The 16,973-nt window shown below is 40.6% G+C and overlaps 1 protein-coding gene across 2 annotated transcripts in view; it reads right to left on the minus strand.

The window, feature by feature from the left end:
• Nucleotides 1-16,973, minus strand: part of DPP6 (dipeptidyl peptidase like 6) — a 327,308-nt gene that overhangs the window by 30,795 nt on the left and 279,540 nt on the right. For both annotated transcript variants that reach the window (XM_026841734.1, XM_026841733.1), the window contains exons 13-16: nt 12,314-12,421; nt 11,635-11,726; nt 10,020-10,067; nt 7,768-7,886 (exon numbers count right to left, since the gene is read on the minus strand). In XM_026841734.1, coding sequence (XP_026697535.1) covers nt 7,768-7,886; nt 10,020-10,067; nt 11,635-11,726; nt 12,314-12,421 — 367 coding nt within the window. The remainder of the gene's footprint in view (nt 1-7,767; nt 7,887-10,019; nt 10,068-11,634; nt 11,727-12,313; nt 12,422-16,973) is intronic.

Consider the following 16,973-nt stretch of genomic DNA (forward strand, 5'->3'; position numbering starts at 1 on the left):
ACAAAATCTTCATGCAGTAATGGCATCTAAGTATAGCCAAAATACTAGAATCAATGCCCAGAATTTTATGTTTACCCACATTTAAAAAAAAAAAAAAAGATGGGTTTATAAATCCTTGAGCTGAACTACGTCAATGTCAATGGTGCTGGATGCTCGTGTTTCAAAGGATGTTGGCTGGGCTTATCTCATGCTGTAGATATGGGCTATAAAGCACATAAGACAGCATTAATGACTCAGTTTTCCCACTTTTCTGACAACCTCCAGCCTCCTTTAAAAGTTCTTCTGCACAGGAGTGCTGGGTAGTGTTTCTTAGTAAAATTCCCTTGCCACACTATTACAAGAAATCAGAAGAGGTGCTAACTGGATTTAGAAAGATTGCACTGATCAAAGGCATGAGCCCTGTTTTGAATCCTGGTCCCAACAAGCATAAATGCTGAGCTGATGCATTCTCCTAAAGCAGCCCTCATTATAAATTAATGATTTCCCTTAATGTCTTTTGTAACTTTGACTCACCTACTCTAAAAATTTCTGTGTATATGGCATCCTTCAGAAGTGTAAACATACATTTCAGACTTGTATCACCTCTGTGGGTAGGAGCCTGTGTTGCGACCATATCAGAGGGTAGCAAAGTCTAAATTTGTAAAATGATTCCGAAACGTGGTTTTAGACCTCTCCATAGTGGAAGGCTGAACTTTGATAAATCATGCTCTGGATTCTATGGTGTTAAAACGTGATTAAAAGTTAGGTCAGGACAACCTGCCACAAAGCAGAGCCAGATGATTTGATGAAACTTGGTAGTGAAAGACTTTACTTACTTCAACAAAAGTCTGGAAAATAAAATAAATGTAGAATAATAAAAGGACTTTTTAATGCTCAGAATAAACCTAATAAGTGAAAGCAGCAAGTAATGCTCCTAAGTGTTCTCATGTCCAGATGGTGTTTCCATATTCCACCAAGAGGGAGAAAAGATGATAATTAAATTCTGAAGAAACAGTTTAAGGAGTTGAGAGATTTACAGTTATGTGCTGCCTCTATAAAGAATAAACTTGCAGCACTTGTCTTTAAAACTCATAAATATACAGACAGAATGAATTACATGTACAATGGTATGAGGAATTTGATTCAAATTATCACTAATTTGGTTGTGTTTCTTCTTCATTACTATGAATCGCTCTCAAAGGGGATCCTTAAATTACAAAGTTTTCCTACACCTTGCTTTTGCACTACTTGTTCTCTGTTTAGGGGACTGAACCAGGATTTTATCTGGCAGGACCTAAGAGCTATAAATCCTATTTTAAAAGATTCCCCAGACCTATAGGCATCCTTCACTACTGTGGAGCCAGAAGTGTAGTTACATAGCTGTTGTCTTCATGGTTGCTGGCTCAGAGGACATACCTGAAGAAAAGCAGACATATACTCAGATAAATTCCTTTCCTGTCACTGCTTTAGGTATTTTATCAAGCACAGCTCAGTTACAACATATCATTTTGCTCTACAGCTACAAAATTTCCTGCTAAAAACAGTAGAAATGACTTCATTCCTGTTACCTGTGATTACTGATCCACAGCATCTAGGCTAAGCTACTGATAACCACAGTGGTAGACAGGACATCCAAATCAGGTGATAATACTTTAATGTTTTTATTAGAAGACTCAATTTTCCTTTCTCCAAAGAGAGAGACAGGTTTGAAGAAATTTGATTTGCACAATACTGACAGTCAGGACTACCAGTAAACTACAAACAGAGGTTCCAGTAGAGATAATCTTCAAAGAGCTAGGACAAAGTATAGTGATTTTATGGTATTTTGAATCAAAACAATCTTACTGTTTCTGGAAAAGGAGGAAGGACTTGAGACCTGTAGGAGAAGATATTGTTCCCTGTTCTGTTACACTGTTGTCTCTTCGCAAAGTGAAATCTGAATTTTCCCACATTGGTCAATGAATGAAAGGATAATACACAGTACAGTGGTAAAGGCACTTCTCTATCACCAGCAACCATGCCAAGCATGAGATAACAGTTTTCTCTTAGCCCTCATTACAGTTCCCTCTCCTCTGTGTAACTACCAATTTTCTTTGTGTCATCCCTAAAAATGATTAATCCCTTCCTGATAATGCATGATTATGGAGAACTTTAATTAGCAGGCTGGTAGGCATTCCTTTAATTAGCAGGCTGGTAGGCATTCCTACCATTCCCAACGACACCCCCCCTATCATTTTCATCATGTATTAAGTGGCATTAATTGCAGTAATGTATGCAAGTGCCAGAGGTCTTCTCACTATTCCTCTTGTCTCAGAGCTAGAAGGCATTAACCCTTTGTGGGGCAGCTCACACCTCCCCACATGCATTGAGCTGGCCAGGATCCGCTTATGGCTGAGGTCAGTTGATGGAGACTGAGCAACTAATGTGAAGAATGCTACAATGCCGCTGTCTGCAACAGCGAATTGAACCCCAGGATCCGGAAAATCTTTGCCAGTTCTGTGTGTTCAAGCAAAAGTCTCAGTGACTTCACAAATTTTTTAAGAGAGTTGAGACACTGTAACCAAACTTGCTACATGGAATGTCAGAGTACAGGTTAGCCTGCAACAGAAAGGGTTGCATGTCCTTTCTTCCTCCATGAACAACCTCCTTAGGACGCAAGTTTTAATAGTGATGGCAGGTTACACCAGGGAGCAAGGGAAGGAGCCATTGAAGACAAGGTACATCTATTTAAAATGGAAATTCTAAACCATTACACAGCTGACTACAGTGGTAGTTGTTTATAAGGCTTCATCCTTCATGTGAGAAGGAGCTATCACCTAAAAATGGTCTTTAGTGCTTTAGTGGCTCAGTGTCATTCAGCCTTGCATGGTTGTGTTGGTACCATGGTACTGCTGGGTAAAAAAAATGGCTGGATGGCCGGTCCCAAAGAGTTGTGGCGAACAGAGTTAAATCCAGTTAGTGGCTGGTCACGAGTGGTGTCCCCCAGGGCTCGGTTTTCGGGCCACTCCTGTTTAACATCTTTACTGATGATCTAGACGAGGGGATCGAGTGCACCCTCAGTCAGTTTGCAGATGACACCAGGTTGGGTGGGAGTGTTGATCTGCTCGAGGGTAGGGAGGCTCTGCAGAGAGACCTGGACAGGCTGGAGCCATGGGCTGAGCCCAACTGGAGGAGTTTCCATAAGGGCAAATGCCGGGGGCTGCCCTTGGGCCACAACAACCCCCAGCAGCGCTACAGGCTTGGGGAGGAGTGGCTGGAGAGCTGCCAGTCAGAGAGGGACCTGGGGGTGCTGATTGACAGCCGGCTGAACAGGAGCCAGCAGTGTGCCCAGGGGGCCAAGAAGGCCAATGGCATCCTGGCTTGTGTCAGCAATAGCGTGGCCAGCAGGGACAGGGAAGGGATCTGATCCCTGGACTCGGCACTGGTGAGGCCGCCCCTCGATTCCTGTGTTCAGTTTTGGGCCCCTCACTACAAAAAGGACATTGAATGACTCGAGCGTGTCCAGAGAAGGGCAACGGAGCTGGTGCAGGGTCTGGAGCACAGGTCCTACGGGGAGCGGCTGAGGGAACTGGGGGTGTTTAGTCTGGAGAAGAGGAGGCTGAGGGGAGACCTCATCGCCCTCTACAGCTCCCTGAAAGGAGGCTGCAGAGAGCTGGGGATGAGCCTCTTTAACCGAGTAACAAGTGATAGGACAAGAGGGAATGGCCTCAAGTTGCACCAGGGAAGGTTTAGACTAGATATTAGGAAGCATTTCTTTCCAGAAGGGGTTGTTAGGTGTTGGAATGGGATGCCCAGGGAGGTGGTGGAGTCCCCATCCCTGGAGGTGTTTAAGAGTCGGGTTGACACAGCACTGAGGGATCTGGTGTAGTTGGGAACTGTCAGTGTTAGGTTAATGGTTGGACTGGATGATCTTCAAGGTCTTTTCCAACCTAGACGATTCTGTGATTCTGTGTTTAAGCCCCACTAAAGAAACTGGAATAAATTGCTTTCCACAACCAAACCTTTTAATTTCTTACCCTTTTCTCTATGCAATTGAATTTTACATCTCATTCCAGATGAGAAAACCCCATCCACAACTAAATTTATGTAAAGTAGCAAATCCCTTCTATCCAGATCTTATTTCTGTTTATCTTAGAGGGAATCAGTGGTAGTGCCTGTGCTGGTTTATGAGAGGAGACAGAAGTGTAAGCCCGTATTTTATGATGAAAATGACAGTAGGACTGACCTTGCTCTAGCACATATTGTTTTTTTGACAGTGTCTAGAGGAGATAGACAATCTAACAGAAGTCTGCAAAGCATCATGTTTCCTTAGATCCTGCTATGGTAATTCAATTATAAGCATATAAAATTAGATGAAAAATAAGGTAACTAGCCTTCTGGGACTAAGTGATTGCAATAAATGTTGCCTCCTGACAGCAAGCATTACATTGTCCTCTTAAAAGAGAGGTTACTTTTTATTACAGCATACTTCTCTCATTTCAGTCTGTGCCAGGCAGCACTGCTATTAAGCACAGTCTGCAGAACAGCAAAAAATACTTTAAGACAATTATATGCTGCCTCTAAGGTACCAAAGCAGTGAGTAGAAAACTTCCAACTCTCGACCTTTGGGATCAAATGAACAATGGAACAATGCCAGACTTTTCTTATGTGGTTGTTGTTTGTTTGTTTGTTTTTTAAAGATATGTTTTTGCTTTCCATTGCCTTTCATTTAAGTATCACTGAGTACTTTATATGCATCGGTAAGTAAGTAAGCCTTGCCATCCATTTTAGATAAGTTAATCTGAGCAATAGTTGGTCTGTGTCTCTAAACCTAGCAAAGTTTGCAGCTGATCACAAAGCAAGTTAATAAAAGCAATGGAGTGAAACTGAGGTATGGTGGAGGTTAGTCTCTAAGTGTCAGTACAAAAATTCTTTTCAAACCAGAGATACTTGCCCATGCATCTGTCCTGTGGACAGCTGAGAAAATACATTTTTTTAAATTATTACAGGCTTGACTGTAGTAAAATCATTTATATTTATCTACCTTTGAAGATACATATGTGTCTGATATAAAGTCATACAGCAGTTACTCCTACAAACACACACTTTTGTAGACAATCACAGAGTATACAGCAAGCTCTGGGTGCTTTTATACAACATAGGTGGAGAAGAAAGCATCAAACAGCAATAGTACTGTCTGCTACTGTCTGATCATTAACATTGACTCCAACAGTGATTTTCTGGGGGAAGCAGAGGTGGGAACTCCTGACAGAAGCCCCTGGGTAGCAGATGTTGCAAAAGAAATACTTGGCCAATCTGGTGGGCTGCTGCTGCTCTACCTGCTTGAACAACTGCAGGGTAAGCAGGGCTCCTTGATACATGCTCAGTCAATAGCTTTTCCATCTATGTATTGTATGTGTATATGAATAAATAGGTTTTTCTGCTAATCAAAAAGATACTAGAGTATGATGGCTTATGAGCAATAAAATAATACCCTGAGAAAGTGAGGCAAGGCCAAGCTTTGTCTAAGCAGCCTGAGGAGCTGTGGAAAAGGAAGTCTCCTATTAGTGGATCCACCAAATCACAACAGCTCTACCCTAGTTCTCTGACCAAAGTCTTATGGGATGATTACTTTTATCCAGAAGTCTGCATTTCATCCAGAACAGATATTTCCACTGACATGACTCACATCAGCTGTAACAGGAACCAAAGGGAGTTGTCTCTGCTGTAAATGTACTCATAGTAGGTATCTGACGTTAGATGGATCCTACATGAAAAGTGCTAAAAACAAATGGTGTTTCTGTAAACTGCTTAAAAGCAAAGAGGTTGAATGATGTCTCACTTGCAGTTATGGAAATAAGGAATAACTCCACGAAATGTAATGGACTGATATTTTTGTAAAGTCTTTAAAAACAGAAATCTTACCAAGATCTCTGTATTTTCTCATCTATACATATTTTGCAAAGGCATCTGAATGGAGGCATTGAAATTAGCTCCATAGTTCAAGCTGTGCTGTGTTTGTGCTACTCTGAGATTACAGTTTGACAATTTAGTCCTGTATAATGAAAATTCAGACAAAGATATACTCAGCAGATGTAAACAGATCTAAGTCTAATGACCTTACAATGGAGGTACTGTTTACAGCATCTGAGAATCTGGCCCACAGCTTGTTAGGCAAAATCATTATGTTCTATACTTGGATTAATGTAGACACTAATAAAACTCATTAATCTCTTCAGATATCACTACAGGTTTCTGTGAATGAAATATGATGTTATCCAAACATATCACCTCATAATTGTTGATAAGACCCTTTAGAAACCTTTACCTTGTTATTCAAAAATGCTTCTAATTATGGTAAAGCAATTATCTTGGCGCAAAGGCAATAGACACTGTCTCTAGTAGCTACGGACAGCTTTTCTTGAAATGAAAACAAGAGGAAAAATGTACAGGGTTTTTCTTTTAAAGAGACAAACTTCATAAACATAACAACATTTACTATAGACCTGAATTTTTTTGGGGGAAATGACATTCTTCTGCCTATGTCTGCCATAACTACAGATTCAGAGATTTACAGGTAGTCTGTTGAGTTAATTAGTCCATTGTACTGTTAATGCTACTCTTATGTACTGTATTTCCAGGTATTTTTTAGAATACCTGTAAATGCCCCCAAAATACAGTCCATGTTCCCTCCTTGGGGCAGAACATGTTTTTACAAATATCCATGTCAAGACATATTGCTTGGTAATATGTTAACCATTCTACTTCTCCATTTTATTATCATCATTTTATTTGTTCACCACAAACAGCTACTGGCACCAATGAATACTTGCCAGTCAGAGAAGCGGTAGTCCATGCATTGCCAAACAGTCTGATAATGTTCAGCAGAGACATATATAGCTGCTTATGACAGCACAGATTTTATGTTACACACACGTTTGTTTTCTCCTGAGCTGTTGAAAATAAGGCGTTTCTTGTTGGCTTGCTGCTTTGCAATGCTTGTTTTGGAGGGCATGCAGCTATTCAAGCAGCTTCAGTCATAGCAGTGGACAACTGGTGTACATGCATTACGTATGCAATTTAAGATAATTAAGCAGAATTAAATTATGTAGTATTAAAGGCTACGTAGTTCTGAATTTATTCTTAACAGAACTAGAGAAAGCTGACTTTTATGACTCTTCTCCTGAAACATCCCCTACCCTTAGCCTTTTGGATACTCTAAGGCATTTTCAATGAAATCTCTGTTGGATCCAGAGATTACTCCAAGTTAAGGTAAATTTATGATGAACGAGCAGTGAAACACTAGATATCCTGTACTCACATTGTCCATTAGGTAGCTTTCTGCAAAATGCCTTTTCTTGGCATACTGTCTTTTCATTGTAACTTACTCTGAATCCCCTTGTTCACAGTACTGGTACAAGCTGATGCATTTGGAACTCAGTCCCAATCAACCACAGTTAATCCCACCTCACTGGTCTATCTCTCTCAAACTTTCTGATGCTTTATGGCCTCTAGGTTTTGCTGTTACTTTAATTTAAGTACGCTTGGAGTGGCTAGAGGAATGTACCTCTACCTTCAATAGTCAGATATGTACACATCTGCTTTCTAGTTAAAAAAAAAAAACCAAAACACAAAAAAACAGAAGAAAAAAGAAGAGTTAAAATTAAAGCTTTAAAAGCAAAGTGACACAGATACTTATGGCCAGTCTTTCAAAGCTGCGCACAGGTACACACGACATCTAAAGTTATCAATTCTGGCTCTAATTCCCATCCTTAGGCACAACAAGTGCAATAGCACAACCCAACATACCTTCACATGTCAGTAGGAAGTATTCCAGATTGTGACTGAAGGATGCACTGAAATAAGTACAGTTTTCAATCAGATCACAAGACAGACACCGTCTGTTGAAGTTTCCATTTGTGCTTGCACTGAAAGAGTTAATACAAGTCCATGAAGGTCATTGAGTAAATGTTATCTGGAAGAAACATTACTTGAACCTTACTGTACTGTACAAGAACATAAATATAATCTGTCCAACATTAGTAAGAGACAAAGCATTTCCATTTGGTTGAGTTTAAATAGCAGTAATGGCTTTCTTTTTTTTTCTTCCAGAATGGAGAATATATAAAAAGATACTGATGTCTTTTTTTCTTTTTTTGCAAGGTCAGGTGGTTATGAGGGAAATTATAGTTTTTAAAAGAAAATGATGGTTGCAATTCCACAACAGGAAGTAATTTGGTGAATGAAGGCATGAAACAATGGAGCGGTATTTCTACACCTACAGGCAATAAAGAGCTGGAATTGTTTTCTTTAAGTTTCTTACTGGTTGCCCCACTGGTCTGATTTGCTAGCAGCTGCCTCACAGGCCAAAGACCATTTTGGTTGATTAAATACATGCTCTTATAACATCCAGGTAGAAAGGAAAGATTGTATTTAGGGATCTGTTTCTGAAGAAGGTAACATGGCTTCTCCATATGCTCAGAAGTGATTTCTAAGAGTCTACTATATACTGAAGAATGAATTACAGATCATTAGCAAATATTAATAAATAGTATTTTTGCACTGCTAAAGCATTTTGAAACTTCAAAATGCTTCAAGAATATTATATAATAAATCTTTCCAGTATTACTGTAAAGAAGATGAGTGGTTTTTGCTACCATTTCGAGGTAGAAAGAGATGAGGCTGAGCAACCTGTTTAGGGCTATCGACTGAGCTGAAGAGCTCTCATGTTCTTGTTTAGGGTCAGAACATGTCTCTGACTTAGAACCCATTTAAGGCTTCTAAATCAGACAAAAAAAGAGAAAAAACCCAAGCAGATCTTCATCTGATATAAGCTGTCTGAGCTCCAGTGGAGCTTTGTCAGTGAACATATGCCAAGGTTGCTGCTGATCTGACACCTTTGGGCTGGGATGAGAGATGGTCAAACTACCCAGTGCAGGAAATCAAATACCTGATGTGAGGCCAAGATCCCTGTGTCATCAAAGTAAGGTCAAGGATGATGACATGTTGGGCATCTCTTTCCCTGTTGCCTATGTGGGGAGGTGAGGTTAATGAGGCACCAGAGTGAGCTGCATGCCAAGATGCTCGAGGAGTGGGAAGCACTTTGGCTCATGCCAGCAGCTCTTGAGCAGTTCTGCCTAGACTCAGCTTTTAAAATGAGATTTTCTTCCCATTTCAATAGAAAAGAATGGTCAATATATTTTTTGATTTTTTTTCTTCAAGAAAATAAACATTGAGCTGAGCTACTCTCAAAACACTGTGGAGTGCAGTGAAAGGAAAAAATGACTGAATTACATGTAATTTAGTTCACTCTCGTTTCCTTCCCACTGAGGGAAAAAAGGTATGACATATGTTAGAGAAGAAAAATGTACTGATTGTCCCTTATCAACTGATGTTATCACCAGCTCTGCCCTTCATTGCAGATGGTGAGATGACAGTGGGGTGTTTGAGAAGAAAAACAGGACGAATGCAATAATTATTCCAAAATGATTATTTAAAAGTTTGGATTTCCTCCCCTTTATAATCTGCTCTCACGATACTTCGCAATAGCTACACTACCAATAGCTTACTATTAAACTAGCCTTTTACTTATCATACAGTTAGGGAGAATACTAAAGTCATCTGGAATTGAAGAAAACCATTTGCAAACATAACATATTGTTATTTCTTTTCAATTTTGTGAAGAGGTGAGATGCTATCAATTTTCCAAGAAAACTGCTATCTAGAAGTATGTTTATACCATTAGTTTATGCAACTCTGAATTCTTTCAAGTGCTAAGCAGTTCTGTCAGAAAGTTTTGGGACAGTTTATCAATCTTGAGACCAATTTAAAATTTGCAATAAAATGAGAAAATCGCTAAATGTAAAACATTTCCAAATGTCAAGCGATTTTTTCATTATTGTTATGCTCTTCTGTCTATGCCAGTGACACATTGAAAGATATTGCAATGCCATTAAAGACAAACACATAAGAAACTGTTTCTATTGCAATTGCTTATATAATGATTCACATAAGACTGAAAAAATGGGAAATTCTCTTTGTGAAGTTAGTAAAACACACACCTGTATAAATGTCGCCTTCTTGGCAAATCTTCTGTGCTGTGGAAATAACTGGGGGAAAAAAAAATCAGAAGGCAATTGTATCATTAGAAGGGTGTTTACTAACATCTTAATTCACATCACCATTTTCCTGATTTTGTAAATGCAAGCAAAATTTCAATTGAATTAGAAAAACATACAGAGGGACACATCACTGCAGAGGCTCAAGCAAATATGTTGCAGGCTGCACTGCAGTTAAAACAAGGATGGAAATGTTTGGGTCCTAGACTGGCCAAGTTAGTGGATAGAAAAGGATCAAGTGGTTAAACGAAAGACCTTCACATTTTTACCTTAAGATTTATGGCTCAGAATTTTCTTCAAACACCTTTCTTTTTTCTCTAGAACCAGTTTCTATTTTTCTGACCACCTTTTATTCTTTGCCCAGATAGACAGCTAACTGAGGTCTGATGTGAAACCCACTGAAACATCGTCTTTGAAAAAGGGAATTGGACTTCCAGGGAAGACAGGGTATGAAGTACTGAATAATACTTTATTGCCCTTGTTTTGTGCTGAGACTGTGGTGAACTCCTTTTCTGGCTCAAAAGCGAAAGCCCTGTTGTGTGGTGACAGGTTCTGAAGGTAATAGGTACTGCTGGAGGTGGCCGGCCTCAGTCCAACATGCAGGGTCCAGGTCGATTCCCCAGATGCATTTCATGTGAATAATGACAGACCACAGGAGCAAACATAATGTTTGTGGGTTGAATAATGTCAAGCAGAATATTCAGCCCTGCCAATTTGCTTCCAATAAACTGCACTTGCCTAGATGTATATTTTGTCTGCACAAATTTTACGTCGTATTTTCTGCTTGACTGGCCAGCTAAAATGCAAATAAGACTTTGGTGCTAGTTTGCTACTTAGCTCTGCCAAGTGCTAAAGTCCCTTATATCCTACTGAAGCTATTGGTAATCAAGAGCATTCAAAGCCTTGAAGGAGCATTGTGCTCTTAATGATCATTCAAAGTTTGTCATATACCAGAGAGTTTTTACTCAGCTGTTCAGTGACCTGAAGAAACTGAGAGAGTATTGTATCCACTTGAAACTTTGACTGGAAAGGAATCTATATGGTATTTGACTCCAGAGAGCCTTCCAAACATTTTCTTATGTAATTTCTTGAAATGTATTTTTAAAAGTAAACATTTACAGAAGTTATTTTACAAGCATAAAGGGCAAGTCTGAAGAAGTGGGGTTGGTTTTGTATTCTAACTAAATACTTCTTTCCTGGTGCACTAGTGTTTTTGCAGGTCAATAGAAGATTCTTTCTAAACCTGGTAGTCAGTGAAAACAGACCTCTTTCTTTCAGAGGTTAATATCAGAAGTTGCGGCAAGAGAAATCACTCCTCTACACAAATGTATTTAATAGTCACAGAAAGAGAGGCTTGAACTATGCAGAGAAAGTCAAAATAAGACAAGATATATGTAATGGTGTGAGAGGTTAAGACAAAATGGAGACAGGTTCTCCTGCTCTCTTATCTCCATCTCCTTATGCTCATACATCTCAGATGCATCACACCATTGTAACTAACTCTATAGTCCAGGGCTAAACAAAGGAACACCGATCTGTCAGACCAAACCTTACTTACATTTTATGCCTCTTTTCATCATATGCCAATAACTTTGTCACATCCCAATCGCCAGATGTAATAGACTTTAAGTTGTCGCTGCTACTATTGGGCTGACAGAAAGAAAAGAGAATTAGATTACTTTATGCTTAAAAGAAGATCTCTGAGCAAAGCTTCTCTTCTGAAGAAGGGAGCTCTTTCTACTCCATTGCCTATTAAAAATAAACCATGCATCTGCAATTTCTCCCCCTCCCCCTGCTATTTCTTTGAATCTGTAGGGATAGAAATAATAGAGAGTCAGAATCACCTTAACCATAACTCCACTGAAGATAATAGGATGAATTCAGCACAGAATAGCTTCAAACCCCTTCCTCTAATCCAGCGTGCCCATGAGATTCTGATTAATCCTTTATGGCAGTGCAGGGATTTACTTATTTATGTACAACTAAGGCGACATTAAAAAATAAACCAAAGAAGTTATATTGTTTAGAAAGAGACAATTGGTTGACCTGTTTCTTCTAAGTATCTCACTTGGAAATTCATGTTATCTTATGCCCAGTAAAGCATCACTGAAGGTCTGTTTTATGCAGAAGACTCACATTCTGCATTTGCACCTTCCAGTCTCGCTGGTACAAGCACAGATACTACTTTTTATTGCTTGCTGCATCAGGTGAGGCCCAAAGCAGCAGCAGTGAGTCACCTGTGATGATGACATGGCGATGTGGTAGAACTTCCCACGTCCTCCCTGGGGAATGGCTCGGACAAAGAAAAACTTTCGACCATCCTTGGAAAAAATCGGCTCTTCATTCTGTAAGCAGCAAATTTAAGGGTTGTATTACTGTTAATTTATTGTATTTTAAATTGCTCAGCCCTGCAAAGCCCTGTGAAATTAATTCACAGTGAAATAGAGAGCGCTCTTCAACAGCAACCTGAGGCAAACAAAAAGCCCACTGAGTACTGGAGAAAGTTTTTAAGATTATTGCTTCTTGCTCTCAGGAAAGCAGACAGCTTTCAGCTGTAGAAAGACAGAGAGACAGGTAGCAAGGAGAGTTCCTTGCCTATAAAGTCAATTCCTGTTTGCAAAGCAAAAAGTACACATACAGCTGACTTCTTGGGGCAGTTGGAATAAAGCTTTCAGAAATGGTTTGAACCTCACTGACACAAGTATGACAGAGCCTGTTTGCTCTGCTGGAAGAACTGATCTATTCCTGTATTCGAGGAAACACAACTAACATCATCTAACTGCTGTCTTTTCCTGTCTTACAAATGCTTATTTCACTGCATTATTTAAAAAGGGGAGGACATCTTGCAAAACTGTCTTTGACACAGAGCTCCCAGGTGAACGTGATGATTGGCTTTTATTGGGTGACTAGAACTTTCAACCAGGGATAGAAGAGACTCAGCAGAAGGAAATCAAACACCACATATGGTAAGCAAGCACTTTCTAGAAGGGTCTTCATCTTCTTTTTGTACAGGAACCCTGAGGCACATGGGAAGTCTCCACTGCAGGAGTTGCTGAACAGCACATTACAAGGGAAAGCAGAAGGATGGGCCATATGGTGTGACACAGTAGCACTGTACCAAGTGAACTGGCTAGATGAAACTCCTCTACTCTGAATCTTGAATAGCTGGGACTAAAACAAAACCTGAACCTCTGATGAACCTCTCCTGTGATATCAGGCTTTTCTGTGGACTGGCTGAGCCCTGCCTTCCCTGGCCCAGCTTTACGTATCCTTCAAGGGCAGTTAACAGGGAATCTGTTGCTCGGCCTCTTCTGGGTCCTCCTCTGGGTCGGTGTTAGTCAAACACCCTGGCTTTCTGCTTGGCATGTGTCAAGATATCACACTTGAGCCAGCAAGAACTTAGTTGTGCAGGGAGATTTATGGCTAATGCAAACACCTACAGCAAAGAAATAAACATTTTTATTTCTCATAAGCTAACACATTATTTTTACTGTAAGTTACTTTGCTTCCAGTTTTTCACTGATTAATTATTTTCCACTATTTATCAGATTTATCAACACTGTATTAGGTGTTCAAACTGTTTGGTTTTCTTTTTATTTTCCCCTGTTTAGGTTTTTAATATATTTTAAAATATGCCCATTTACAGCCTGTTGCAGCTCTATGAAATAATGGTTTCATTTGTTTCTCACATTGTTCTTGAACCTGAAACATGAAACTCTGTATTATTTCCAAATGTCTTTCAAGACAAGAGAAACCTCACTAAAAAACCACTGTGATTGATAACTTGGGTAAACCTTCTGCTCGACAAGTTTTCCTTTACAGAGGTAATAGCAATGAGTTCACCGTACATTTCTATATTTGTGCCTACTTCATTATATATTCTAGCAATACATCTCTGCCAACGAGAGCAGGCATCGTGCAGATTGGTTTGAGCTTCATTCAGAGTTACAGGAGAAGGAGGGACATGGCACAGATGACAGATGTGAGGTTTTAGTACTCGGCTGATATATAATGAGACAACCTGTTTGCATATTCCTGTTGCTGCAAAGAAAATGCATTAATACAACCAGAACTTTGTTTAGATCTTCACAGAGATGGTGACTTATCCCAGATAGCAAATGGGGGGAACGTCAAGCTGAAAGGCTTTTCGAACAGGTTTTTATACTCTAGGGAGCTACACTGGGCACATAATTAAATACTCTGCATGTGATACAATTTGAGCCTTTAGTTGACTATTATCAGTGGCAGTCCGGTGAAGTTCCCACTGACTGGAAAAGGGGAAACATAACCCCCATTTTTTAAAAAAGGCAAGATCATTGAGCTATTTGGGGTACAAGAAAAATAAGGAGGTGATTGGTGACAGTCAACATGGCTTCACTGAGGGCAAATCTTGCCTGACAAATTTGGTGGCTTTCTATGATGGGGTTACAGTGCTGGTGGATAAAGGAAGAGTAACTGACATCATCTATCTGGACTTGTGCAAAGCATCTGACACTGTCCCACATGATATCCTTGTCTCTAAATTGGAGAGACATGGATTTGATGGATGGACCACTCGGTGGATAAGGAATTGGCTGAATGGTTGCACTCAAAGAGTCACATTCAACGGCTTGATGTCCAAGTGAAGATGGGTGACGTTCCTCGGGGATCAGTGTTGGGACCAGCAGTGTGTAACATCTTTGTGGGTGACACGGACAGTGGGATTGAGTGCACCCTCAGCAAGTTTGCCAACAACATCAAGCTGTGTGGTGCGATCAACACACTGGAGGGAAGGGATATGCCATCCAGAGGGACCTGGACAGGCTTGAGAGGTGGGTCTGTGCAAGCCTCGTGAAGGTCAACAAGGCCAAGTGCAAGGTCCTACACATGGGTTGGGGTGATCTCCAGCACAAATACAGGCTGGGCGATGAGTGTATTGAGAGCAGCCCTGTGGAGAAGGACTTGGGGGTACTGGTGGATGGTAAACAGACTATGAGCCAGCAATGTGTGCTCACAGCCCAGAAAGCCAACTGTATCCTGGGCTGCATCCAGAGAAGTTGGGGTTGTTCAGCCTAGAGAAGAGAATGTTCTGGGGAGGCCTTATAGTGGTTTTCCAGTACTTAAAGGGAGCCTATAGGAAAGATGGGGAGGGACTCTATCAGGAAGTGTAGGGATAGGATGAAGGAAATGATTTCAAACTGAAAGAGGGTAGATTTAAATTAGATATAAGGAAGAAATTCTTTACTGTGAGGGTGGTGAGACAGTGGCAGAGCTTGCCCAGAGTGGTTGTGGATGCCCCCTCCCTGACAGTGTTCAAGGCCAGGTTGGACGGGGCTTTGAGCAACCTGGGCTAGTGGAAGGTGTCCCTGCCCATGGCAGGGGGTGTGGATATAGATAATCTTTAAGGTCCCTTCCATCCTTCTATGATTATTGACTGGATCCCACAACACTAGAACAGAAGATCCCTCCTTGAAAATCACAGGAGACTGATTTAATGCTCGTAAAAAACCCCACCCTTTCCTATGTAGCATGTAGGGAAATTCTGGAAATTTTTGACACAGGAGGCTTATGGAAGCCTCTAGTATCAGAAGGTGTGAAAAGCAATTGAACAAACTTATTATTCATTAGCAGATCCTAAAGGGAATAGACACAGATATAATCTCAAGTATCTGTGATCTTTTTATTTTAGGTGATGGTGAAATATGAAAGGACTAGTCTGTGGAAAGCAGACAGCTCACACACTGTCCTTAAATACCATCAACCGTTGTGTCTGTTAAAGGCAGAATGATGGAGCAGAGGAAGCAATGGTGAGACTCAGTAGGGCACTTCTTAAGTTCTTATGGCTCTTGTCTTTTTTGCTCAGCTAGATGTCTGTATTGAGACAAATGAATTCTATCCAAAGAGTCAGGGTCAGTTTCCAGAAATCCTCTGCTTTGAAGGCCAAAGCTGTCCTCATGTCAGCTACATGTAGCAATAACTCAGTGCTCTCAGACTCAGGTATAAGGGGAGAAAAAAAGTAAGGTAACTTTTATGATAGGACATCAGCTTAAACAGAAGCTTAAATCTGACTAAGTAAGTGTGGGTCCCCAGTCCCATTTGCCTTTCTGATGCCTGTGTGAACAGACAGTGGCCTGGTTCAGGAAGCAGATCTATCCAGAGCTGCTCACCTGAGATGGGTGATAGCCCCTGGATGGAGGAGGAAGGAAACAGGTGGTTGGAGCTGAAGACTACAGAGTCATCCTCAGAGTTGAAGGAATAATCACTAAACAAAAGATGACCCTGTGGCTGGAGAAGGAATTTGGGTTAACCAACTTGCATTGCTATCAATAACAGAAAGAGGAAGCAACTCCATTTCCAGCAACCTGTTTATTGCTACGTATCAAAACGATGCCATCAAAGACTTCAGTTTTGGTGGAAGAGATAAGGTGATGGGAGGCTGCTGGAGAGCACTGTGACTCCTGGAGGGATCAGTGCTGGAGTTCAGAATTGTGCAATATAGGTCACTGCAAATGGTGAGGAGAGGGAACCAAGGAGTGCCTTGGAGGTTTATCCCAAGTTTGGCAGAAACAGGATGAATGAGGGGACCATGCTAAATGCAGTCTGAACTTCTACAGGTCTTAGAGAAGGGCATGAAGTCCTGGAATAAGGAACAATAAAAAACCCCAACCAACCAACCAAACAAAAAAAAAATGAAAAAGAGTGTATTTGGTTGTGTTTAGAGAGGGATCACTGAGCATCACTGGATCTGCAGCCACCTGAGGAAGACTCCTTTGGTGAAAGAAGGAAGGGCAAGGTGCATACAGGATTGTGGGGAGTGCAAAAGTATCTCTGATCTTGAGGATTTCCATGATCAAACATCCATTGGGACAAACATTAGAAAAAGAAAGTACCCACTTTATGGTGAGTCAGAGTGCATGA

This window comes from Athene cunicularia (genome assembly GCF_003259725.1).
Source record: "Athene cunicularia isolate RWA chromosome 2 unlocalized genomic scaffold, athCun1 chr2_part1, whole genome shotgun sequence".
Lineage (NCBI taxonomy): Eukaryota > Metazoa > Chordata > Aves > Strigiformes > Strigidae > Athene > Athene cunicularia.